This window comes from Cephus cinctus, unplaced genomic scaffold, assembly GCF_000341935.2.
Source record: "Cephus cinctus unplaced genomic scaffold, Ccin1 Ccin1_scaffold0318, whole genome shotgun sequence".
Classification (NCBI taxonomy): Eukaryota; Metazoa; Arthropoda; class Insecta; order Hymenoptera; family Cephidae; genus Cephus; species Cephus cinctus.
In genome coordinates this window covers 490,373-515,768 of record NW_014333019.1, presented here as the reverse complement: position 1 = coordinate 515,768, position 25,396 = coordinate 490,373, and the positions used below count along the sequence as shown (strand labels likewise).

General features: G+C 33.0%; 4 protein-coding genes and 1 long non-coding RNA gene across 15 annotated transcripts; 3 read left to right on the top strand and 2 right to left on the bottom strand.

Annotated features, from left to right (window-relative positions):
- Nucleotides 1-900: 900 nt before the first annotated feature.
- Nucleotides 901-4,244, bottom strand: LOC107266498 (pinin). Its single transcript, XM_015737046.2, has 5 exons — nt 3,953-4,244; nt 3,366-3,564; nt 3,104-3,277; nt 2,748-3,042; nt 901-2,671 (listed from the first exon to the last, which is right to left on the bottom strand). The coding sequence occupies exons 1-5, from the start codon at nt 4,108-4,110 to the stop codon at nt 2,280-2,282; spliced, it is 1,218 nt and encodes a 405-aa protein (XP_015592532.1). The 5' UTR covers nt 4,111-4,244; the 3' UTR covers nt 901-2,279.
- An 87-nt stretch (nt 4,245-4,331) lies between these two features.
- Nucleotides 4,332-6,810, top strand: LOC107266497 (RNA polymerase II-associated protein 3). Of its 2 annotated transcripts, none has more exons than XM_015737045.2 (9): nt 4,332-4,488; nt 4,690-4,838; nt 4,904-5,029; nt 5,108-5,352; nt 5,430-5,640; nt 5,704-5,922; nt 6,005-6,301; nt 6,410-6,602; nt 6,689-6,810. In XM_015737045.2, exons 2-9 carry the CDS (start codon nt 4,695-4,697, stop codon nt 6,775-6,777), a joined length of 1,524 nt encoding a protein of 507 aa, XP_015592531.1. In that variant the 5' UTR covers nt 4,332-4,488; nt 4,690-4,694; the 3' UTR covers nt 6,778-6,810. The 2 variants fall into 2 exon arrangements, with proteins under 2 accessions (XP_015592531.1, XP_015592530.1); XM_015737044.2 differs by having other exon boundaries at nt 4,901-5,029.
- A 276-nt stretch (nt 6,811-7,086) lies between these two features.
- LOC107266496 (putative glycerol kinase 5) lies at nt 7,087-12,920 on the top strand. Its single transcript, XM_015737042.2, has 13 exons — nt 7,087-7,689; nt 7,753-7,864; nt 8,515-8,608; nt 8,850-8,949; nt 9,036-9,195; nt 9,613-9,727; nt 9,797-9,990; nt 10,075-10,201; nt 10,391-10,495; nt 10,588-10,682; nt 10,889-11,052; nt 11,134-11,267; nt 11,416-12,920. The coding sequence occupies exons 2-13, from the start codon at nt 7,769-7,771 to the stop codon at nt 11,556-11,558; spliced, it is 1,527 nt and encodes a 508-aa protein (XP_015592528.1). The 5' UTR covers nt 7,087-7,689; nt 7,753-7,768; the 3' UTR covers nt 11,559-12,920.
- Nucleotides 12,921-13,111: 191 nt separating this feature from the next.
- On the bottom strand, nt 13,112-13,742 carry LOC107266502. The gene is made up of 3 exons (XR_001537432.2): nt 13,489-13,742; nt 13,319-13,402; nt 13,112-13,249 (listed from the first exon to the last, which is right to left on the bottom strand). It is a non-coding gene; the product is annotated as an uncharacterized LOC107266502 (long non-coding RNA).
- LOC107266495 (aldehyde dehydrogenase, dimeric NADP-preferring) lies at nt 13,122-25,128 on the top strand. Of its 10 annotated transcripts, none has more exons than XM_015737038.1 (13): nt 13,122-13,260; nt 13,941-14,076; nt 18,490-18,530; nt 19,126-19,269; nt 19,390-19,485; nt 19,598-19,819; nt 19,962-20,125; nt 20,189-20,419; nt 20,504-20,704; nt 22,349-22,464; nt 22,798-22,933; nt 23,006-23,159; nt 24,751-25,121. In XM_015737038.1, the coding sequence occupies exons 1-13, from the start codon at nt 13,258-13,260 to the stop codon at nt 24,778-24,780; spliced, it is 1,674 nt and encodes a 557-aa protein (XP_015592524.1). In that variant the 5' UTR covers nt 13,122-13,257; the 3' UTR covers nt 24,781-25,121. The 10 variants fall into 10 exon arrangements, 9 of the variants coding, with proteins under 9 accessions (XP_015592524.1, XP_024939531.1, XP_024939530.1 ...); XM_025083763.1 differs by lacking the exon at nt 13,122-13,260 and adding an exon at nt 13,295-13,411 and having other exon boundaries at nt 24,751-25,128; XM_025083762.1 differs by lacking the exon at nt 13,122-13,260 and adding an exon at nt 13,422-13,440 and having other exon boundaries at nt 24,751-25,128.
- The last annotated feature ends 268 nt before the right edge of the window (nt 25,129-25,396 follow it).

Here is a 25,396-nt window from a genome sequence, read left to right as displayed (position 1 = left end):
TATGAGCGGTTTAAATAATTTATTATTCGTAATATCATGTATATGCACACATTTCCGTAAGAAACTTGCAGTCCCGATAATATCATCTTTTTATGAATTTCCGTCTACTCCGGTAGCAAGTTTGCCGAGCGTATCTCGTGTTTTTTATCAAAAGATATAATTCATCAACGTTCACCAAAGTAAGAGAACGAGAAAGTATATAGAGATGCACATTAAGACAAATTACAGTATTTCTACGAAAACTGCAGTAACATAAAATATCGTGTCTCGACATATCCTGCGAAACTTTAATGACGAGCAATTATGTCAGATAAATGATGTACCTGGTGTAAAAAGAATGATTTCTAGTTATAAATCCAACTGAAGGTTACTTTGTTGTACCAGTGGGCTGCAGTGGTAAGAGACAATAATTTGTACCGACAGAGGTAGATGGCAACACATTGATATAATCAAGCACGACGACAGGGATATGGCGCGTATCACGAAAAGGAGAAAATCGTGAAAATTTGAAGTATCACGCGCAACGGGTAAGGTCGCTTTGCCACATTTTGTGGATTGTCGCACAGGGTGAGGCTTCGTTTAGCACGTAATATAACGCTGCCGAATAGCTATTTATATGTGTATCTATAGCTAAGAGAGCAGGGTTGAAGCTTAAACCACAGAATTCATGAATATGGATACGACTGGAGTAGGTACGTACTTTTGTGATAGTGCGTGTTACTATATTGGCTGTGTTAATGTCAGTTTGGTCCAATCCCCGACCCTATGGCTCGACTGTCTATATGCACGAGCCAAGTAAACGCGAGATACTCTTACGGCTGGCATAGCGTAGCGACTTAATGGCTCGCAACTAACGTTCAGGGCCGTATGTAGAGAAGAATTTTGAATGTGACTGGGAACTTCTCAACTTATGTCATTTCTTTATTTCTAGTTTCTGAAAATTATCCTTCTTTACATTAGGAGGCTTTGTCTTTTAAATATTAAGTTTTTCATTTTGTTATTAAAATTATTTTAATAATAACTAAGATTCCTATATCTTTTAGAATACATATGTCTAGTTTACACTACGTGTACTGACTATCCCTACTCAGTTCATTCCCATAAGACGCTGAGACAGACAGAGCTTCATACGCACGGTGTAAATAAGGCCATAGAATTAACGTTGTATGGAGTGTGTCATAATTCATTGAATTGATAGATGTCCACAAGATATTTAAAAAAATATAGTCACTTTCATTGAACAAATAAGAAAACGGATTTTTTTATGAGTGAAATCTGTTCCTAAGTTCAGTTAATTTGTTTTTATTTAAATATGGATATGCGAATTGGTCATTTAGGTGTGATACTTGCTAGAATGAAGTGTTACAAATAGGGTATAAAAATAAGTGATAAACTGCGCCGAATGGTTTCTGTACTTACTTCCGAAACCTTGTAAATTTGCAATATTCCTCTTGATGCCATTTATATTCACCATAATGCTACTATATTATATTGGTTGCACTGTATAAAAATCGGTTAGATACATTCGAACGCAGTGGAAATCAAATGAATAGCCACTGGTTTGGGTTTAAACAACGTGTCATTTTCATAAGAAGAATTGCAACATTTTTTTGTACGTTTTACTTGCCGTCAGTACAAACTTACAATACTATCGATAGAATGTCGATTGTACAGTGAGTTAAGTACTTCGATAGGAATTTGGAACTCTTACGATTAACAGATATTCGTAAAATTATCAAGATTTTTATTATACACGGTGACCCGTAACGATGAAAATTGGAAATTTTTATAGTTTTCTCATAAGCTTGAATGACTCTTTCAATGGGGAACATTATATCCTAATATGGAAATTCATAATTAATAAACCACGATGACTGAATTAGTTTTCTATAACTTTATAACTATAGTCTTTATAAAGACAAGACAAATATTCAAAAGGATTGGTAGCCAATCATAGAATTATCAATCAATCAATACTACTAAGATTGATTACGTATTTAAAATAATGTTCGTATGAATAATGAAAACGTATTTCAATGTTTATAACAATATTGAGGACTGTTTTATATGTGAAAGTCGCAGAGATACGTTATGGTATGTAATCGAACGTGAAATTCACAGATGGATGAAATTCACAATGCAATACCATATAAAAACAGTGGAATAAGTTTTACTTATGAGATAACCACTGCAAATTGATTTTCCATCATTGTTCGGAGACACCATGTACAATGTCAATATATACACAAGGAAGGAGAAAAAAATATCAACAATTAATGCTAGCCATTATTCTCATCCTCTTGAACCTGATCTTCGTGATCATCTTTATCCTCCTGTTCCTGATGATCTTCCTGTTTCTCCTGCACTTCTTCCTCCTTCGCCAAGTCAGTAGTTATAGGGACCGACTCCTCGGGTTCAATTTTTGGGGACTCTGTCGGAGGAGTCAAAAGCATTGTGGGCGGCAGAGCCACTTCAATTTTTAGATTTTCTACTATGTTGACCTCGGGATTAGGATCCCGATTTTCTTCGCCCTCTTCTACAGACCGTGGCACTTCTTCTTGAGTGTTCTGAACAACATTATTATCGTTTTGCTGATGTTTTGCAAGGCCCACTTGCACTTCTATCAATTCAAGCTCTTCTACCAGAGCTTTTTCTCTTCTCTCAACTTCCTCTGTAATCAGACCAAGAAGAATTGTTAAGGCAATGATATTATAACCTCATAAAGAATAATGAATATTGTAAACTACCATGAAGTTCCTTGGCAGACTGTGCTAATAGAATATCTGTTCGAGGATGGGGACGCTTTGGTAAATAATATATAGACGGCTGAGAACGAGTTCGTATGAACGAAGCAAGCGGTAACTGCACAGCACGCCATTCTTGGAATTGCTTACTACGTGCCAGTTTTGCTTCCAGAGCTCGTACTTCAGCTAGCTGACGTTTTCGAGACAGAAAGAGTTGCTGTCGTTCTTTTCTTAACTCCTCCTTTTCCCTTCTACCAGCTTCTTCAACTCTTGCTTCAACTTCTGCTTTCTTATCCTCCTATAATAAAATTGTTATGAATAATGATGCTTTTTGAATGGGGATGAATTATGATCCTTACTTTTGCTTTCAGCTTTGTTTCCTCTTGACGAAATTTTTGTAGAGTACCAAGAAGTGCCCCAAACATACGTTTGTTTCTTTGGCGGCTGCGTTCATCCACCCGCTCACGTCTGATTACTTCCTGACGAGATGGCACTTCTCGTGGGGTTGCTATTACTCTTGAAGATACTGCTGGCTGTAAGAAATGAGATTGGCAATTACTAAATACTTTAATAGATGCACATGGAAAAATATGTAAACAGTCAGTAGTATCATATATAAACCTTAATAGCAGTATCATCTTCATCTGCACTGTCATCTGCATTTGAAGGCACTCGTGCACTTAAGCGACTAAAAACAGTTTTTGGTTCTCCCGGTGGTGCTTGCCAACGGCGTTTAGCCCCTGGTGTTTCATTATTTGTATTAGAAAAGTCCAGTGCTGAGCGTCTGCGATCCTCCTGTAGTGGTCGTTTTTGTTGAATTCTGTAACAAGGAATAAGGTTATGAAGTACAAAAAAATCACTTGGAGTTAATTCTATCACAAAAATCAAATGGACAGGCCAACTTCAGTTGGTACATTGTCTGAATAACTCCTATACATTTGATAAAGGGATTAACTGTATGTATAAGAATATGCAACAGCCCTACCAAAAAAAAGAATATATTATGTACATCTAGGTAACCGTATTAATAAATTTTTATTTCTATTGACATAGTGCAAAATAACACAGGAAATTAAGCCGCTAGTTCAGGTTATGTTGTTTTTACTTAAATGCGATAACAGTAAAGTGGTGAGGGCGTCTGTTCACACACATTTATTAAGTTAAACATTTATGCAAATAAAATACACTGAAAATAAATTAATATGCACCTAGTTGGCGGTTGTATTGTATTTTCACCGTCCGGAACATCTCGGCCTAGAATTTTACGAATATTCCGATCTAAGCCTCTGAGACCATCACGAGCAGCTTCCAATTCAGCTTCTAATCTTTCAGCCCCCCAGGGCTCTTTGGCATCTAATTTTCTCATTTATTTAACTTTTTTTGATTCCCCCACGCACTTGAAACACCTACTTTCAACTAATTACTAGTAACGCCGCAATTGTTGTAACACATTACAAGCAAAGGAAGCCATTTTCATTTGTTTCCTCTTTCGCGTGTTCTAAAATCCATTGTAAATACGCAAGTCGAGGACATTATTTCGATGCTTAATGCTTGCTGTGTTGGTACGGCAGATGTTTAGATACTTCTGAATTCGACCAAATAATTGCGTATTTGCTATAACTATTTACTGAGAGAGTGTTCTTAACTTGGTTCTTCAGAATCATTGCTGTTTGAAAAACTTTAATGCTGTCACACAAGATAAAGGATAATATTTTCCATCCAGAGCCTAGAGTTTCTATATTCTGTAAGTCCGGTTTATATAATTGCAGTGGTCCTGTTAATAAAACAATTTGGCAAATTGTTAAAAATATACACTGAACATATTCAGTATTGTAGAAAATCGGACAATATGATTTACTTATATTAAATTATTATTTCTAAGCATAATGTCAGTGTAACTCTCAAAATAATAGTATTTTATTTATACATTTATTTTGATTTGTAGAATTAATGGATGCTGACAAATCCATACTTCTGCAGAAGCAGGTAAGAGACAACTCAGAAGATCTGCAAAGTGAATTCCTAGACTTGAAAAACTGGGAAGAACAGATGAAACGAAAAGATTTTGAAATACGTAATGCTGGTGGTGATCAGGTAAGAGTTTATAGTTATAGTTTCTAGATTATTTCTATTATATGACTTGCATTTTACATAAGAAGGTTCTACCACCGGTTAGAAGCAAAAAGAAGAAAGTAATTCCATTATCTGCGCCGAAGGAGAATAATAAGCCTAGTACTAAACGCATTAGATCTCACGACTATTCTGCATGGGATAAGTTTGATGTGGTATGTTTTTATTACATGTATCATTGTTATTAATTAAATGTGTAAGTGTATACATAGAATATATTTATATTCAAATAGGATAAAGCATGTAAAGAGATGGATAAAGGGGATCAGTCTGATGAATCTGTAGAAGAAAGTTTATCAAAGGAGGAATTAGAAAAGAATCATTATGAAGCTTCAAAACATAAAAATGAAGGGAACGTTCTTGTGAAGCAACAAAAATGGGATAAAGCAGTTGGTTGCTATAGTAAAGCAATTGCAATTTTTCCATACGATGCAGTTTTTTATGCAAATCGTGCATTATGTTACTTAAAAATGGACAAGTATAGTTTTTCTGAGTTATTGAATTTAGATTTAGATTCATTTTATATGTTTTTTAAATTATTTTAATTACCAATAGCTTATATTCGGCGGAAGCGGATTGTACTACAGCTGTACAATTGGATTCAGAGTATGTGAAAGCATATCATAGACGAGCTACAGCTAGGATGGGATTGAAACAATACCGTGAGGCTAAACAGGATATTGAAAAAATTTTGAAATTAGAGCCCTCCAATAAAGAAGCAGTAAATATGCTTATTCAAGTTAAGAAGAAAATCAAGAGTTTAAATGTTTGTATTCCATATTTCATTAGCGTAATGTATTCAGTGCGTTATATGCATATATTCTTTCAGTCCGTAACTATAACGGGTGAGAATTTGATTGAGGAGGTTTCAGTTGAAAAAAGGATTGGTGAAAAACTTTGTGGAAAGACGGTTAAAGACATAAAACAAATTGACAATATTGTAAAACCAGCTGACACTGTTCCATTTACGTCCACGTGGATACTAGAGGAAGGTGATGATGTTGCTATTGTACACCCAATCGTGAAACCTCCTCATCAACGGTCCAAAGTAAGTAATAATCAGTTAATATTACTACATTGAAATGTTCCATATAAATTTATTATTCATGTGACATGTTTCCTCTCTTAAGAAACCTCTAAGAAGAGTTTCTGTGAAAGAAATAGATTATAATGACAAGCTCTTGACAAATTCGATTAAGATTGAAAAAAATGATGAAAACGAAGTTCACAAGTCACCAGATGTAGAATACAATTCAAAAAAGGAAGTATCACTTAAAAGTCATTCAGCAGCAAGTGAAATCCGTGAGAATGGAAAAGATACAAAGAGTGAAGTTCTCAAATTACCCCCAGTACCTAAAACTGCAGTTCAGTTCTTAATGAATTGGAAAAAAAACACATGTGTGGAATACAGATACAGATATCTTAAGGTAAAGAAATAAACATATTTATACCATTGTTGTACCACAAGGTATATACCACTAATATTTTCAATAATCAAATCACTACAAAACAATATTTGTCTGTTTTTCTCATAGCAAATTCAGCCTGGTATATTACATACAATTTTTCAAGATTCTTTAGAATCTGATACGTTCAGTGAAATTCTGCAAATTTTAAGTTCAAAGTTTGTCGTCAAAAATGAAGCAGTGTTCCATTACTTGGAGGATCTCAGTCAAGTCAAAAGATTTAGAGCATTGATCATGTTCATGAGCAATGCTGATAAAAAAGGTACACAGTGTTGAATAATTTATCTTATTCCTGTATATGATTAGACAAATCAATGTATGAATGAATGGTCTAATTTAATTCCACAGAAATTAATATACTTCTGGAACATTGCAAAGCAGTGGAGCACAGATCCGAGGAAGAAATTGATGATTTGCGAAATAAATATGAGATTTAAAAACTGTTAAATAAATACTGCTTTTATTGTAAATTTCTACAAAATCTTCAATTTCATCAGAGTTGAACAGATTGAACAATCACCATTTAATCCATTTTTATTTCAGTACCCAAAGTTACTATTAATACTACAAGATTTCTCAATGTAAACAAAAATCAATTGCATTAAATAATATATTATCAAATTACGTTAAAACAAATTCTTTTATACTATGTTGGTTTTTTCATATGCATATAGGAGTATTGAATAAGGCATATATATATGTACATAATCTCTTACATAACCAATTCTCATCATTGTATTTTCAATACACGGGGTGTTATAATCTTATATAAATTTATCAAGACTGATTTTTTCAAACGAAGATAAGTATGTATAAACTTGGCATTTATGGATGTCCACAGCTAATAATGGGCTTTTTATTCAATCATGAAAGACAATTGATGTACAATGAAAGCAAGAAACCATTGTAAAAGTACCGTTAGGTATAAGAAAAAGTAGGCTGTAGTGACTAAAGATAATAGGAAAGACAAGAAGTAACCGGATACAAGCAATTAATAGTTCTTTCAAGTCTCCCACAAACTATACTCTTCTAAACATTACTTCTGTCGCATAAGTACGTGCAGAAATTAGATACGCAACGTGTAACGGCGCAGGCGCAGTACTAAGTGTCATTCTCGCACTGAGCTAACGAAGATAAGCGGAGTCAGTTTATCGTGCGATTTTAACAGGAACACATGCGGCTTGACGGTTCTGTATTAAGCTACGAAAAAACGTGATATGCTGTTGTGATCAAACAATATTTATTGTCTCGCGGTCGTCACGCAGCTTCAACCTCAATGATTGACTTGCGCCCACGACCTTCGACACTGTTTTCAACTTGAACCTAATACAATCTGGCGGCGAAATCGGGTACTAAATTTGACTTTTATCTTACGCGGGTTTCACTTTGAACGCATTGTTAATCATCCGTAGGATTGGGAGAGGAACAATGAAATATATTGCTGCTTTAGATGTTGGCACGACTACTGTGCGATGTCACATTCTTGATGAAAGTGCTACCGTTATCGCTGCGTCGGCAGAAAAGGTTTGGTTGTTTTTTTGAATATTTGAATAAATATTCGGTTGATGCATACTAATTATTTCAATTTCAGTCTATGTATTGCTGTGGATTATTTCAATAAATTGTAAAATTATTTCATTAAATTGAGTTAAATGTCAAAGTTATTATTCTGCTTTATTTAATAATTGTAATTTTATTATTGACGACAGAACTCATGGTGTGAAATAATGTTTTAATTTGTGTGAATTATATGCATAGAAACATCACTATTTTTTTTAATGCTATAACTTCATATAAAATAATAATAACCATAAAAGAATTAATAGAGTATAGTTTTCAACCTTCTTAGTATTCTAGTATAATAAACGTGTTTGGATTATCCGGCAGTATAAAAAATTCCACGCGTAATATTACTTTTAATGTATTTTTTTGTAATATGAAAGCCACCAAGGATTTAACCAAGGATTACGAGCATTGATTTCCATATCTTCGCGTGAATAACCTGGGGCTGATTTTTTATAAAAATAAAATTTATTCATCCTATCCCAAAGGCACACGTATATCTGAAATATTCCTTTGATGTATTTGCCATCAATATAATAATAAAAAATGTGTAAATATATAGAAAACATTAAATTTAATGATATTAACTATTATTGTTTGTTACGAAATAGGTGGAACTGTTATATCCGAAGCCGGGTTACGTAGAAATTGATCCTGATCAATTATGGAGTGCTATACAGCGTGTTGTAAAGAACGCAATCCACGGTAAGAAATATGTTTTCAGGACATAAGTACATAACTACTCGAACGATAAAATGCTTAGGTGTATAGAGATTCATCGTGTGATTTCAACTATATATATATATATATATATATATATATACACACATATGGCATATATGACTCATATTGTAATAGAGACGATTTTGCAATTAACACTATGTAAAGAATGTACAGTGGAGTATTTTACTGCATTTATCAAGTACGATTATTGTTCCAATTGCAGAGAGCAGAGTCGAAGCAGGCTCTATTGCTTGCCTTGGAATATCCACTCAACGTGGTAGCTTCACCACATGGAACTTCGAAACCGGTAAACACTATCACAGGTAAATCCAACTACTACTGTGAATATCGTATTATTGTACCACAAGCATGTTTGTGGAGAATCCATTTGATGTGTAGAGTATTTCAGATTTATAACATGGAAGGATTTGCGGGCAGATATGATGGTCAAGGAATGGAATTCATCTATGACCATGAGGGGTTTACGAACTGGTGCTCATTTATTGTACGTTTTATCACGAAGTAAACGATTTTTGGCTGGCAGCGTACTGAAGCTCATGAATACTCAGGTTTGCAATCAGGACACAATTTTTCTTTTATTTTGTTCAAAATACTTTCCGGACATTGTATAATTTATTTACAAAATTTCTGATTGCTTTTCAAACGAGTACTGTTACCACATTTCTTCAGTGTGATATTGCATTGGTTTTTTAATATTATATTTAGCGTATTCGAATTGTCTTATGGTTTGACAAAGAATCTTTTGTTGTAATTTTGATTTCTTAATGTTATTTATCATTGGTAAACGTTTATATAGTTAAGGAACGTTTATTGACAGTTTATGTAATTATTATGACTGTCGTTTAATTATATAGATACATTTCACTGGTTGATACGTAGTTAGCTGTTTAGAGTACGGTGACAAGACGCTTTATATGCACATATTGTAATGTGATGATTTAATCGACGTCCTTTGTGAACTTTAGATGACCTTGCGCCTAACGTGGGCTTTGCAACATGTACCGGGTCTAAACGAGGCCGCTATCAACGGGCGAGCAGTATTTGGAGGCGTAGATTGTTGGCTGCTCTATAAATTGACAGGTAAATATGTTTATCGCTGACTCTAGCAGACTAAAAAGAATGATTATCAGTGTTATAATTTAAATCTAGGAAAACACATTACGGATGCTTCAAGTGCATCAGCAACTGGCCTTTTTGATCCATTTACGATGCAATGGGCCGGTTGGGCTTTAAATCTTTTTAAATTACCTCGAAATATCTTTCCGAAAGTGGTTGATACTGCAGGAGCTTTTGGAAATGTGTCAAAAGATATATTCGGGGCTGAAATTCCAATTTGTTGTTCGGTAAATATTATATTAATAAAATTGTCATATACGATACCAATAGATTAATAATAATCTCTGTTGGTATCTCTTATGGAAATTTAGATGGCTGATCAAGCAGCTTCGCTGTTTGGATCCGGATGCTTTCAACCCGGTGATCTTAAGGTGACAATGGGAACTGGAACTTTCGTGAATGTTAACACAGGAAATGAACCACACGCTTCAGTTACTGGTAATTTAAAGTTCGACGATTGCTTAGAGAGTAGTCTTAAGATTTTTATATTTCATGATTCTTCACACTGTTTTCCTTTTAAAATATTTACGCCCATTCCGCTATTTACGCGGCGAACGAAATGAATGCAAACTATTATTATAATTTTAAATTTAGAGTTTTGGTTTTATTTTAAGTTTTAATTTATAGGATTGTATCCTCTTGTTGGTTGGCGATTGGGTTCTGAGCTTGTATACGTTGTCGAAGGCGCTTCGAATGACACTGGAACGCTTATTGAATGGGCAAAATCACTTGGTGAGAATAGTTTATATTATGTACTTTAAACATTTCATGGTCATAAATAAGAATAATTTATAAAAAACCATATAAAACTATAATATTTGCAGGTATAATAACACAGCCTTCGGAAACTTCTGATTTGGCGAATTCAGTTCTCGATTCCGATGGAGTTTACTTCGTTCCTGCATTCAGTGGACTACAGGTAACATTTGGAATTCAATGCACGGGTTCATATAATTAAATGTGAAAGTAAATGCACTATATCTATGCGATATCACTGCCTAGTTGTGTAAGCAAAACTTTCTGATCGTTCAGACTTTCTTTCCTGGCTATCGGGAAAATACCTATCTTTAAGGAAGAAAATTGCTTATATACTCTTGTTGAACTTTTGAAATTCTAATTTAAAAGGCACCTATCAATGATCAGACAGCCGCCGCTGGATTTCTTGGTGTAAAGCCAACGTCTGGTAGAGCTCACCTTGTCAGATCACTTTTGGAAAGTCTTGCATTCAGGATACTCTTATTGTATGATTCTTTACGCCATGAGACACGCTACACCTATCGCAAAATACGGTACGAGCGTCAAAACAATTTCTTAATCTGTTTTTTGCAGCTTCACATATAAAACGAAAAGTTGTTTATAATGTATTTTAGAGTTGACGGAGGTGTTTCTCGTAACGACTTTTTGATGCAATTATTAGCTGATTTGACGGGATTGGAAGTAGAGAGAGCAACAAGTAGTGAAATGTCAATCTTGGGTATTGCATTTTTGGCGGGTCTACAACAGGGTAAGTTTTTTCTACTCATCATTTACATCATTAAAATGCACTATAAAAGCTTTCAATACGGCATAATTGAGTTTTATGCACTAATAAAATATCAATTTGTACTTGTGGATCATCTTGGATTTTATTATGGGAAATATATTCGTTCAAGGTATCTGGAAGAACAGAGAGGAACTGCTGAAACTTCGACATGTTGAAAAATGCTTCAAACCAAACGAAGAGAGACGCTTACAATATCAACCTATAGTTTCGCAATGGAAAAGAGCACTTGATAGATTTAAAGATTGGTACTGACAATATGCCTAAGGATTAATCCTTTTAGATATTCAGCTCAATTGTTCCTAAGGGAAGAAGACTGCATTTTTTTGTATACTTTATCACCTTGAGATCGATTTAGCATTGTTCTTAAGATAAGAAAACATCGTTGTACAGGAATTATGATAGTTATGTACCGCGAAATTGAATTTGCAATTATGACAGAAGCCATGGAACACTTTACGCACGTAATGAGATTCTAAATTACATAATTAAAATTAATTATATACGCTAACGAATGCACATTAACAAATCATACACGTTAGAAAAATTTCTTTAAAATAATCATATTAGCGATACTCATGGATCAATGCAGTACATTAAAAACTGTTTTCTCTTTCAAATAATTTCTTTCCAGCCGAGTGTAGTATTTACGACTGTACTTATGTACGATTGAGTATTTATATCTATAGCTATTATCAAATGGAACATATCTAGATTTTTTACTTATACGGCGTTCATGTTACTATAAACTAAAAATCACGATAAAAATAATGATATAATTTTCATTCCACAATTTTAATTGTTCGTTCACTTTGATACCAACCATATTTGTTACAGGTATTATGACGTGTTAAACATTTCATATATTATTTTTATGAAATGTGATCTTTTATATTATTATTATTATATATATATACACACACACACAAAATATGTATAGCAAATATTTTGCGAATACCTGTCATAATGTTCAAATTTCAAGTGCCTTATAGAACTGAAATATTTGTGTAAGCCAAAGCTATTAACGATACATTTTATTAAATATCTCTGTCTCCAATTATAAGACCCATGTATCAAATAGTAATTCTACAACTGCTCCACAGCAGCATATACGGTTATTATCTATACTCTATATATTACACGTAATTATTATGTTATGAAATTGATGTTCTAGGTCCTCAAATTATAGGTATATTATGAAGTACAGTTCAAACTATGAAATATATCAATCAGTCCTTCTGAGCAGCCACTTTATTGTGGATTAGAATGTAAAAGAATTCCCTGAATGTGGCACTGATGGTCACGATTCAACAGTTAATATAGACAAGTAGAAATATATACATATATATGTATCCAGTTAGAGCGCCTATCGATATAGTTGAATATTGCTATTGCCGTATTAATTAATATATATTGATAATTATAATTCATTGATAATATTAATTAATTATGTATACGCACATTATCTTATCAGTACCCGAAACTTGTGATAATTAATTTACCGTTATTTGAACCATTAAAAAATATAGAGAACAGTACAGCAGCGACTACTATTGATCATTCACGGTATAGCAATGATGTGACGAATAAAATTGTATGGAAAAATGTGTAAATCGATACTTGCGTATAATGTCGATTGTATGGTTCGTCGGATTGTCTTTCATTCTTTTCCTCGTGTGATATCGATCAGACGTCACTGAATACGAAATAAGTCAACGATGATTTGGCTCTTTCATTCCATAGGAAAATCCGCTCTCAATCCAATCGACGTTCTTCACGATCAACAGACTGTGTTACGTTACGTTTTACTGGTTTGGTGTGAATGCAGCTATACTTTGCTGTTTTTCAGGTTGCATTGGTCAGTGTTCAGCATATTCTTCTGGTATACTTGCATCGGCGAACAGTCGCAGTTTGAGAACTCTACAACCGGTCGAGAAAAACTGCACCTGACAACATGGTGAGTGCTGTATCTGTTAAGCATTAGTAACTGGTTTCAGCAGAATCACGATGCTTACGATTGTTTTCATTATTCCTAACGCGTTGTCCCAGCTTCAATTTCATTCGGTGTAATGTGTTTGGATCGAGCATCTTACTCCGTGCTGTAATAGGTCAGTCTGTCTTATGGTTTATGGTGAAGGTGTTGTATTGCAGACTAGCTTAAGCAACTTAACTCAAAATGACGTACATTTACTATTGAATCAGTTAGTTGGTTGTATCTGTTAGTTAGATTTGGCTCTGCCATGTTCCAACTGTATTTTTGTACCGTGCAGTTGTAGGTCGTTACGGCTTTGAGCGGGAACGTTTTATTTTGAATTAATATTAATTCAAAATAAAATCTTTAAACGTACTTCACTTGTTTTTACGTTATTATTATTCGGTGCCGATTGGCGACTGGATTCGTGAGTGATTAGTCACAAATTAATGGCCGGTTTCTTCATGTCCATATAATTTCTACACAACGGATAGCTATCCTTAATACTAAGAAATATCTATTCCGGATTAAGTTATAAGGAACTTACATAAATGTTTGACCGATAGGCTAAAGATATTTAATACAGTTTAATCACACGGTGTATGAATTCTTGTGTTGATATTCGGATACAGTCAATCTTATACTGATAATACAATTTGTTTTAGACGGAAGTAATAGTGGATATGCCACAAGATGTGTGTCAAATCGAAGACATTGTACTACTGGGTGGAACAACAGAAAGGGAAGTTTGTCGGATCGATATGCAAGCGTTTCCAGATTCTCCGGAGTATTCAGATTTATGTGAGTAAATAATTTTTTTTTCATACTTTTATTAATAATAATAATATTCACCGGATTTCATTCTTTCTTGCGCTCACCACATTCTCTAGTTTCTGCTAGCTCTTTTCTTGAATATTTCTGGTCTCTCTCCCTCTCTCTTTCTCCTGTCTCTCTCTTCAGTACTACATGAAATACTTTCACAAGGTATCTATAGAATATATTGAAACACATGGTACTGAGTATTAATGTTTGACTAAATAAAGAACAAGATTTTGTAAAGTGTTTATTGAAGGTGGAAAATAGTTTAAATGATACGGAATATAAATATAAAATAAAGCTACTAATCTGTGAGATCCATATTCGATACATCTAAGCTCGTAAAAAAGGTATCGCGGTAATTTCAGTTCCACATAGAAATTGACTATTGCAAGAATATTCGAAAGGAGATTAGAAGAAACATGGCTGTGTTATTACGTATATAATTTTATTTACTTCGATGAGGAAGTAATAGACTTTATATTAAAGTATATTAATCCCACGAATAATTTATTTGTTAAGCCATTCCCGTAACGTATACCAGTTAGTACCTATATGCAGCAGGCATGCAATTGTGCTGATAAGAAGTTACATGTCGAAATTTTCATTATATACGATCATTTCCTTTGTCCCCAAAGTATAGAATTAAATTAGTAATCTTCAATAAGTCGTAAGAATTTCTTCACACTAATAGTCAACAGTATAAAAATATGTGAGAATTGCATAATTTATTCCTACAAGTAGGTATTGTCTTGCTCTTTTATTTTATCCGTACTTTGAACACTCACGAAAACCGATCGACTCGCGAACCTCACTAGTTGCAGTGCAAGCTATATTTTATATAGTTACATATGTATAAGTATACGTTATACGTTCTACATAAGTTAAACCCATACATTTTTCAACTCCATTGAGTGCAAAGAAACTTTGTGTCAAGTGTTATACGAATGTTGCTGTTAGTAGTAGATACACATTTTTTGATACACGATAGAACCCATTGTTATTACCGTGAAAACGAAAAATTGAAGCATTTTGCACGTTCTTTATTTACAGCGTGATACTAATATCGTATTGGTATGTAATTGGTTCGTTTAAGTCGGTTGGATGATTAGTTTACCAAGTGAATTAATAATACATTATTTTTATTAAACAAATTTGATTTTTGTCGGTACAAAAAAATATATTTATCCATACCGACAAAGAAACTGAATATAAAAGCCTTATTTCGAATTAATGAGAACATTGTATGTAATAGTAAGAATGTATGGCAAAGTGCTGTAGGGAAAAAATTATCTCCATAATAGTTCTCCTTCATTTCTAACGTTAAGTAGGTACTAAAGTTAACTTAGTGATTTTTTTCTTGTGTGGTATTCCAACTGTTCGTTTCCCGCGTCAATATTCTATAAACCCTGTTAGTAGACCAACCATCATCGGAATACTGACAGTCTGCCTTGACGTGTGAGATAGAAAGGAGAAATACTAAATCGGTCAGCTTGGCAATATAAATTTCGCAATTCTGCATAGTGTATAGTTTAATCGTTTAATTGATCGTTTTAGCAATCAGTTCCATGCGCGAAGAATCTTGATGAGCAATGTGTTTTATGAAATTTAATTAACTGGTATAAAATAATAACGTAGACTAAGTAGTTATATTGATATGGAGGATTAAATTTAATTGCAATAATTGTAATATATGATATACATTTAGAGAGATTTTAGTAATTTTCGATTATTTGAAGAATTGCAAATTGATATTTCAGGTACGTTTACTAGTTACGTACTAACGTGTTTTCGGATTCTACAAATTTCAACGTGTTTGTGGATCTATAATTGTTTTCACTGGAAGAGTGTCTACTAGAAATACTGCGAAACGAAAATGTCTTTGAAAGTATATGCGACCCAACAAAACGTGATAAGGTCTTTCGACGAAACTTTTGCTGTAAGACATGAGAACCAAAACGGAGGAGCGAGGGATTCTATAAAAATTCAAGTGGAATCTCCTTCGAACATCACTTCACAATCCATCGGTATTAAATTCATTTTCTTGGTGAAAATAGAATATATAGTTGTTGCACAGCCACTGTAAATACGATAGCATCTCCAATTTTCAATTTCCATGATTTCGATTTACAACGATTATGCGGCATTATTTGTAATAGTTTATGACTAGCGAATTTGGTTTTGTTAGCAAGTGTCCAAAACACGCTGGTCATTTTGTGAATTTTTGCTACACAAAAATTACCACCATTTTTCTTAAACATATGGTGGTTGACTTTCAATAATTTTTTTGGCAGTAAAACCAAAACGTTATTAATAAAGTATATATACTTTGAGAGTCTCCGTAAATGTCCTTACTTAAATTGTATTAGTTTAGCAGGTTTTTGGTTAATTCTTGGTAAAACTTTCAAAAATAACCAAAACATTTCATGAAATTTTCCTAACAAAAATTCATTACAAGCACTGATTTTTTGGATTAATCTGAAGTTAAACATTGATAAACATTCAGAATTTTATTAATTATTTACCGCAATAAGATTTTTATCAAAAAGTAACCAATTTAAACCTAAAAAAAGCCACAACGAATTCACTAAGGGTCTATGTTCCAAAATCTTACTCTTTTATTATACAGTATCGGTCTTTCTCTGACGAAAGCATGTCGGTAAATAGAGACAGAACGTTACTATAGAGTACGAGAGTAGGTTTTGGAACACACCCATCTCCGCTAATTTGATAAATGATTTGTAAAACGATATACCGTATGTATCATCCGAAGTAGGACACCCGAAGTTGCCGCGATCGAAATCGAGTTAAGTAGAACTTCTTACCATACAGAAGGATAATTCGTTCAGCAGATGCGATTATTATTACTCGTTTTCGATCGCGACAACTTCACGAGTCCTCCTTGGGACGGGACATACGGTATAATAATATAGCAGTCTTCACAACGGAACAGTATCCTAATGTGTAATCGTATTCGGGATATTACACATAATAATAAACTGTCTTTAACCCGCGAATGGTCGCGCGATTTTGTTTCCATTTCAAACCTACTGAGGTGGGGTGTTAATGGTAGGGTGCAAATAGATTTTTTTATTAAATACTTTATGCAATTTAGTTAATTTCCAGTCCTTAAAATCATATATAATATTACGTATAGTTAGTTATACTGTTATCATATATTTAATTCCCATTGACGTAGTATTTTTTGCAAAATATGAATTTACATACATATGAAAAAAAAAGTAGAAAAGAAGGAATGGATAGGCGCCGGCATCTATCGGACGGATGCCATAGTAATGTTATATAGATGATAATAAATGTTGGCTGGAAGCAGTTGGGAATAGGTTGTGAAATCGTACGCACGTGTTTTCGAGGAGATAAACTGCGCATCTGGCGTTGTCTCGTACTTTAAACTTTGACCGGGTAAACAAATATATTCGGAAGTGTTAAGTTTTTTGAAATCCAGATTTTCAGTGACTGTACGATAGACAACCCTTCGTGTGCGGTCGAAGATTTTTATCTATCGGTAAGCACCTGTCAAATGTCAGTTGCAGTTTAATTCTACCTGAGATAATAATACTGTATTCTGATACGAAGTTTTACAATAATTACATTTCCATCGTCGAAGGTTAAGTAGGATTGTTTATGAATCCCACTTGCTTCAATTATGAAGTCATTACTTTTTTAAAAATAACTGATGGAGTTAATGATTGTATTCGTATAATTGTGTTCTTGATAGATAAATTATCTTCGATGATAACTAATCCCCTCATGTAGAAGCCTACAAGGCAAAAGATGAGATTATCTTGGATCCTGTGTGGTTAAGTTAGGTTATGATAAATCAACATTGGTTAATTGAAGATTGCTCTTGTCTTTGTCCCTTGTCTCCTTGCTTTAATAACGTAATTGTTGAAATCTTTTATTATTCTTTCTATCTACTTATTGTTATCTTTATGGCATTTATTGTTACGTATGTACCCCTTGGAATCGGCTGCCTATAAATGATTAATAAATGATTTGTTTAATTGCTGTGTTCAAAGTCAAGATTTATGTAACAGAATGTCTTAATGCCATTATGGCAAAAACGTTTTCTATAGGTACCAATGGGTACAATAATACACTGTACAAAGTCTATATTAGATATGCAAATGTGAAAGGAAATAGTTGACAGTTTTCATATAGTGCTATTATTAGTAATGATGGATGCCATGGACAAGGACAATTAGTGCTTTTCATTGATCTATAATAAAAGTGAAATTGTATAATATACTGAAATCATTTTAGAAATGCTTAGTAGATTCATTGGTGTGTCCTGCCAAATTAAAAATTAAATAAGGATTGACACAAGCATCCTTTCATAAAATTGAATTGATAATTTTACCATTGCAATTGTTTTAGCTCTAACTAATGGTAAACAAGTAATGGGAACCTACGCTGATGTAAGTTGATTTTAATGTTTATTTATAAACAATTATTTATAAACAATTATATGTTTATGTTTAGTGCAATAGTCATTGAACATATTGATTATTGAATTAATATTTTTTTCATATTTACAATTTGCATGTAATTGGATTTGACATACTAAAATATGTAACATATTATTTGTACAATGCAAATTTCTTATGTTTTTTCTATATTTTGCTTTAACAATCTCTTTTTCATATGACATTTACGCAATACTAATTTATATTATTTACTTAATATTGTATGCTCAAGTATATTTGTATAAATAATTGGCTTCTTCCTTTGTAAATTTTCTATGTCCTTCAGTTTATCTTGCATAATAAATTTTTTGTTATCTATGTTTTTTTTTCAATCATTATTATTAATGAGCATGATAAACACAACTGACCTGTTGTAGTTATTCATTCCTAATTTGTAAAGGAAACTAGTACCAAATATATTCTCAATCAATATACATATTCATGGTACATTTATTTAAGACTTACTATATATGGAATAGTATTTGTCTTATCATTTCATCCATTGGTACTATATAATAACTAATTTTCTTGTCATTCAAACTTTCAGCTTATACAAAAAACGCGAGATGCGTTTTATAGCGGAAAAACCCGACCTTTGGATTGGCGGATTAAACAGCTGAAACAATTTATATGCATGTTAGAGGAAAACAGAGCTGAAATTCAAGCAGCGCTTGCATCTGACTTACGACGGGTACTTATTATAAAATTAGTTGTAGCATTTTTAGTCAGATAATTCAGTATGTTGATATTATCGTATTGTGAATTACATGTTTGCATCAAAACCAATTTCTGTTTTCTAATTTATTTGCAGTGCAAATTTGAATCAAATGTCTTAGAGATTGACTATACCATAAATGATATAAAGCACATGCTTATGAATATTAAGGAATGGGCAGCTCCGGAGAAGGTGATGTCAAGCCACATATATAAAGTTTCTATGTGTATTTTACAGACACACAAAATAAGGAAATGCTTACATGCAGCAGTAATTAACGTGCATAAATTATACAATTTTTCAGCCTCCTAAAGGATTAGTCAACATGTTGGATGGCGTTGAAATACGCAAGGATCCTTATGGTGTAGTTCTTGTAATAGGTGCATGGAATTATCCATTGCAATTGGCTTTAGTACCTATGATGGGAGCACTCGCTGCTGGTAATTGTGTTATTCTTAAACCATCTGAAGTTTCTCCAGCTACAGCTAAAGTCATTGCTGATATTGTTCCAAAGTATTTGGATAATGTAAGTATCATTGAAGGTATTTCTAATGTTATATAAGCAGTTCACATTGGTTCATTATATCTTTTCAATGATAGCTAAACTTTCAGCAACTAATGATTGGTATATTTCAAGAATCATATAAAATTATGATTTTCTTATGCAGGAGTGTTTTCATGTCATCCTTGGAGGAGTTGCAGAGACTACTGAAATTTTAAAACAAAGATTCGACTACATATTTTATACAGGATCAACTGCAGTGGGAAAGATTGTTCGCGAAGCTGCAAATAAATATCTGACACCAGTTACATTGGAACTTGGAGGCAAAAGGTATTCTACAGTGAAAATATCTGTTTCCAGAGTGTATATAATATTATATGTATACATTTTCAGTCCTGTGTATTTGGATAATACTGTAGAAATGAATATTGCCGTGAAGCGTATCTTATGGGGCAAGTGCGTTAATGTAGGGCAGACGTGTATTGCACCTGATTACGTTTTATGCACCGCAGAAGTTCAGAATCAATTTGTTCAAGAAGCTAAAAAAGTTCTTAAGGAATGGTACGGAGAGAACCCAAAAGAAAGTCCAGATTTGTGTCGTATCATCAATGAAAATCACTTTCAGTATGTAATGAAAATTCTTATATTTTTCTTAAAAGCCATATATACGAGCTGTCTTTAGGATTTAAAAAATGTATGTATTTTAAGACGTTTAGTAAATTTCTTGACGGGAAACGGTGAAGTGGCAATCGGGGGTGAAACTGATCCCAGCGAAAAGTATATATCGCCAACTGTTTTAACCGATGTTAAACCGACCGATCCTATTATGCAACAAGAAATTTTTGGACCAATTTTGCCGATGGTAACTGTAAATAACGCTTATGAAGCAATAAAGTTTATAAACGAGCGGTGAGTATTCTACATTTTTTTTTTGTCCAAAACGACTGACTTTCCATGAAATTGAGTGACTCTGTTATTTTTATGCAAAATCTTCTTCACTATCTTGCAGCATTTTATAAAGGTTTGCTAGAATATAAGGTGGCGAGTTCATAAAATTTTGTTTATTTTGAAATTGAAATCTATTTTTACATATTTTTCATTATTCAATTACGAAAGAAATTATACAGTATTGTTATCAGCTGTAGTAACAGCAACATTTTTGATATCCTAATTATATGCCAATATTTACGATAACGCAGTATACACTACCGACAGATTTCCTAAAACGATAATTTTTTTTTTTAATTTTTTACTCAGCAATTGTCCACTTACGTTATACGTATTCACCAAAGACAAGGGTGTGAGTGAATTATTTGTAAATCAGACTAGTAGCGGTGCCGTGTGCGTGAATGACACGATAATGCAATATGCTGGTGAGTCGCGAATACCAAAATTGAGATGGGGAGTAATTGGTTAATTGGATTGGATATTAGTATTATATATGTTCAAAATTTTCTTCTCTTGCTTTATTAACAGTTCTTGCTCTGGATGTGGTTTGCGACTTTTCAGACACTGTGTAATTAATGACTATTCCAATTATTGATTGCTAGTGATTTCATACTAAATTTTTGTTGAAATCATACATATATCCTCGTTTGTAGTGTATCTCTTTAGTATACAATTCTACAAAACGAGATAACGCACATGTATAAATAGTCGATGATATCATATCGGGAAACTTCATTATTATTATTTTAGCTCAAGTTCTACCAGTTTTCATTGTGCCAAGAAAACTATGAAAAAATAAATCATTTTGATTTTCATGCAAGTTTTAATTCTATTGGTAATTGCCTTTGAATTAAGGTATTACTACGGACCGAAAAATAACAAAATTTTCAATGTAAGATTTGAACAATCCAGCGTCAACTTTTGAACTGGTACAGTTCACTCACACACGCCCATCCCTGCATCGATAGGCACGCTCTAATGTACATTGGATGGAGTAGTGTATACGTATATACACCGAATACAGTCTCAAACGCAATTTTGTCTAGCCGTCGTACGAGAGATTTCGTAATAAATATCGAACTTCTTTCATGTCTATCAATAAATGCTATGAGTAAAAAGTTCTGACTAAAAATCTAAAAAATTCCTAATTTTTTCCTTTGCCACATACTAGTTTTTCATCGGAATTACGCGGACGAGTCAAATGCAATAAAAAAAACCATGCGCGTTTTATTGGCCAGGTATAGGGAATACGTGTTACGAGTCCTGACATTAACTCGGAGATACTCGGAAACTGATGAGTGAATCGTATTCAAAATTTGTAGAGCTGTACTGCTATACAAATTAGACGTAACACAAATTTCAGCTCGATTACGCGGTTTTGAGTTTACCGTAGTAATACCTTAAAGAAAATGTTCATAAATAGTTCAGTCCATCCTATGAAGTTTATGTAGAGATGGGTATAATTAATGATTAATGTACATATAATACATAAAGAACAATTGAATGGCATGAAATATGATTGTATCAGAATTTTGTGAGATGTGAATATTTATTTGAAATATTTTGGAGTATTTTATAACTGTTGTTTGTGTATATATTATACAGGGAGAAGCCTTTAGCGATGTATCTATTTAGCAACAACAAAGCAGATATATCATTAATTGTGCAGAATACGTGTAGTGGTGGTTTGGCTGTTAATGATACGATAATGCATATCGCAGGTATATGTTGAATACAAAACATTTAGTTAATCAATATTCAAATATTTACTTAGATTCAAAATTATTTGCTGATGGAATACTAACCTTATTATAAGTTTTCTAATTAGTTTATTTAAAAAGATTCTTTCTTTGTATCATCCATTTCTCGAAATTAACTAATAAAATTGGCTTATGGTGGAGGAGTTGCACGTTTTTTTTTATATTGAGTAATATGCAATTGGTTGTTCGTAAAAACTATAATTGACATTGTGATAGTCATAGTTTAGTGTCATTCATATTGTATGTCAATATATGTATATAATTAAATATAATTAAATTGTCCCTTTTTTATAGTTGATACTTTACCGTTTGGTGGGGTCGGAGCGTCTGGCATAGGCGCATATCATGGAAAGTACACGTTTGATACATTCGTACACAAGAAAGGCTGTCTTACAAAAAATTACAATAAGTTGGTCGAATATTTGGGATCGTGAGTATCTAATGATCCAGATTATTTTATTATCCGAAGAATGTTTCTTGACCTTTTTAACTTATATTACAGAGCTCGTTATCCGCCTTACACCGAGAAGAAGTTGTCCTTCTTGTCTTTAATGATGGCTAAGCGACCTGATATTCCAGGAATTAAATATTTGCCACACTTGATAATGTTTGGTTTGGGTATTGTCGCCACCATCGGTGTTAAGGCAGCCCTTAAGGTACATAAGACAGTACACTAATTTAATGGCTGTTTCACATTTTTAACTGTAGTTTGTATCTGCTGCTTTTTATTTTGAGCACAACAAAGCGAGCGATCGCTTTTTATTTTCAAATTCATTCTCGCTACTTCCAGAAAGTTATGATTATGGTGATGAATTTTTAGTGGGAATCATTCCACTTGAATATTTATAGCAGGCTATAATATACATATATATCAATATTTGATTTCTCTATTCATTAGATGAATACATTGTAATCGTGGTTTTTGCTTGATTTGAAAAATAATGCATATACTTTTTGAAAGATAATTAATGTACGGTGGTCCAAAGTATTTCACGGTACTATATTACGGCAATTGTGAAAATAGTGTTTTACGCCAGTTTAGTTAGGTTTGAAATCGAGTAATTTGATAATATACAGATTATACGATTTTGAATTTGTGATACATAGCAAAAGTTGCTAAAGTTTAAATGAAAAATCGTGATGTAGGTTACTATTAATAAGTTTTACCAGTGTGGCTATCACCACTAAGCTTAACTATGATGTTAAGGATTGAAAACAATAGCTTACACAGTGTACAAAGTCTAGTTTGCACAAGTAATGCTTAACATCACTCACATTCTGTTTTAATATTTTTACACTCGTTGCACAGTATAACAATTAGTAATAGTCAGCAAAGTAAATCATCGTAAACGGTGCTGGTACGGGAAGCAGTCAATTCAGATAGCCATAGTAACAAATTCAATTAGAATAATGTTTACCATATAGTATAGTACCATATAATTTATAGAATTGAATATCCAAAATTATTAAAATGATAAAATATGAACAAAATGGTGCTTCGTTTGAAAAAATTAAGTGATTGTCTAGGTGTAACCTATATTGGTCTCTTATAATATGGTATAGGCATAGCATACGGTGTTGATTGTTAAAACTAATGTTCATTTTATTAAGTATTTACGTACTGTTTCCATCAACTCTTTCGTCCTTTTATGGAATTGAATAATGACTTTAGATGCATTTACGGTGAAAAGGTTCATCCATTTAATAGATTTCGCTTCCAAGTGCAACTTCTTTTAAGATAGCGATCCTTTACTTTCGATTAGTAGCTTGACGTTACGCACAATTAAAAATCCGATGCTGTAATTATTCCGACAATAAAGACACTACTTATCATTGTACACCTCGTCTACACCCTTTTCTCTTAAAATATTCGACCATTTTCAATACAACGATGGAAATAAACATTGTACTCTCACCACAAGTTTTCTTAATAGAAATGAAATTTAAATTTAGCGCAATTCATGAATCACGGTGGCGCTCTCATCGGTTTTCTACATTCAGTACGTAATAAGCAACATCAAATGAATCGTTCGTATCAGTTCAGTCGTTTGCCAATCATAGCTCTCATTTTAGTTTATCGCAATTATTTCTTTGTTACTGAATGTACTCACTGTGTGACTGTGGCATTCACAATTGTCAAAATTATTAATTTGCACAAAAGTAGGGAGATATTGATCACGCCGTGAGTCATTCACAACTTGTTCTTAAACTGGAATGAAATATATGCTAAAACATGAATTCTTGCAGGGTTCTGGTTACGAAGAGGAGCAGATATAGGAAGGTGTCTGAATGTTAATAGGAGCATTCCGGATTACAGCTTTTATATCCTCTTCTTAACAACAATTAAGGAAGCATGTTAACACCTTAAATGATATTCTAATTCGTCCACATTGTGATTATTACATTTCTGTTGTCACAGCATTTTATGGTGTTTTGACAAGTATCCAATATGCATAATACATAATTTTATATTATATTTTTTATCAATGTACATTTAAAACGTAAAGCAAGCACATAGATTACAAAGCGGCGATATGACAATTAACCAATAGTATTGTGAAACAGTTATATTTGTATCTTTCTATAGCAAACAAAATAATTATATATTTCGTGTTATACGTAAAAGCATTACTCACCATATACTCATATTATATCCTTTTATTCTTTAAAGGGTATTCATATCCATACTCCTTGAATTACGTGTTTTAGCAATGGTCTTTCAATTCTAATTCGATTAGTAAATTAAATAAGATCTGAATATCAAGTACGTATACGTTTCCCACGACTGTCACTTTACAACTTAAGAGCTTACACTGTTTTTCGTAGAAAATGTCCCGTAACATCTTTAAATAGATATAATCTAAATGTGTAGGACATGGGTTACCGCCATTCT

What these genes read in the sequence shown, in the direction of transcription:
- LOC107266497 (XM_015737044.2), top strand. Translation starts at nt 4,695, where the DNA reads ATGGATGCTGACAAATCCATACTTCTGCAGAAGCAGGTAAGAGACAAC. An exon ending in TGTTACTTAAAAATGGACAA is followed by an intron (nt 5,353 to 5,429) that starts GTATAGTTTTTC and finishes AATTACCAATAG; the next exon opens with CTTATATTCGGCGGAAGCGG. An exon ending in GAGCAATGCTGATAAAAAAG is followed by an intron (nt 6,603 to 6,688) that starts GTACACAGTGTT and finishes TTAATTCCACAG; the next exon opens with AAATTAATATACTTCTGGAA.
- LOC107266498 (XM_015737046.2), bottom strand. Translation starts at nt 4,110, where the DNA reads ATGAGAAAATTAGATGCCAAAGAGCCCTGGGGGGCTGAAAGATTAGAA. An exon ending in ACAATACAACCGCCAACTAG is followed by an intron (nt 3,565 to 3,952) that starts GTGCATATTAAT and finishes TCCTTGTTACAG; the next exon opens with AATTCAACAAAAACGACCAC. An exon ending in AAACAAAGCTGAAAGCAAAA is followed by an intron (nt 3,043 to 3,103) that starts GTAAGGATCATA and finishes ATTTTATTATAG; the next exon opens with GAGGATAAGAAAGCAGAAGT.
- LOC107266496 (XM_015737042.2), top strand. Translation starts at nt 7,769, where the DNA reads ATGAAATATATTGCTGCTTTAGATGTTGGCACGACTACTGTGCGATGT. An exon ending in TGAATGGGCAAAATCACTTG is followed by an intron (nt 10,496 to 10,587) that starts GTGAGAATAGTT and finishes TAATATTTGCAG; the next exon opens with GTATAATAACACAGCCTTCG. An exon ending in TTTGGCGGGTCTACAACAGG is followed by an intron (nt 11,268 to 11,415) that starts GTAAGTTTTTTC and finishes TATTCGTTCAAG; the next exon opens with GTATCTGGAAGAACAGAGAG.
- LOC107266495 (XM_025083761.1), top strand. Translation starts at nt 15,968, where the DNA reads ATGTCTTTGAAAGTATATGCGACCCAACAAAACGTGATAAGGTCTTTC. An exon ending in CATCACTTCACAATCCATCG is followed by an intron (nt 16,119 to 18,489) that starts GTATTAAATTCA and finishes CAATTGTTTTAG; the next exon opens with CTCTAACTAATGGTAAACAA. An exon ending in TTGCATCTGACTTACGACGG is followed by an intron (nt 19,270 to 19,389) that starts GTACTTATTATA and finishes ATTTATTTGCAG; the next exon opens with TGCAAATTTGAATCAAATGT.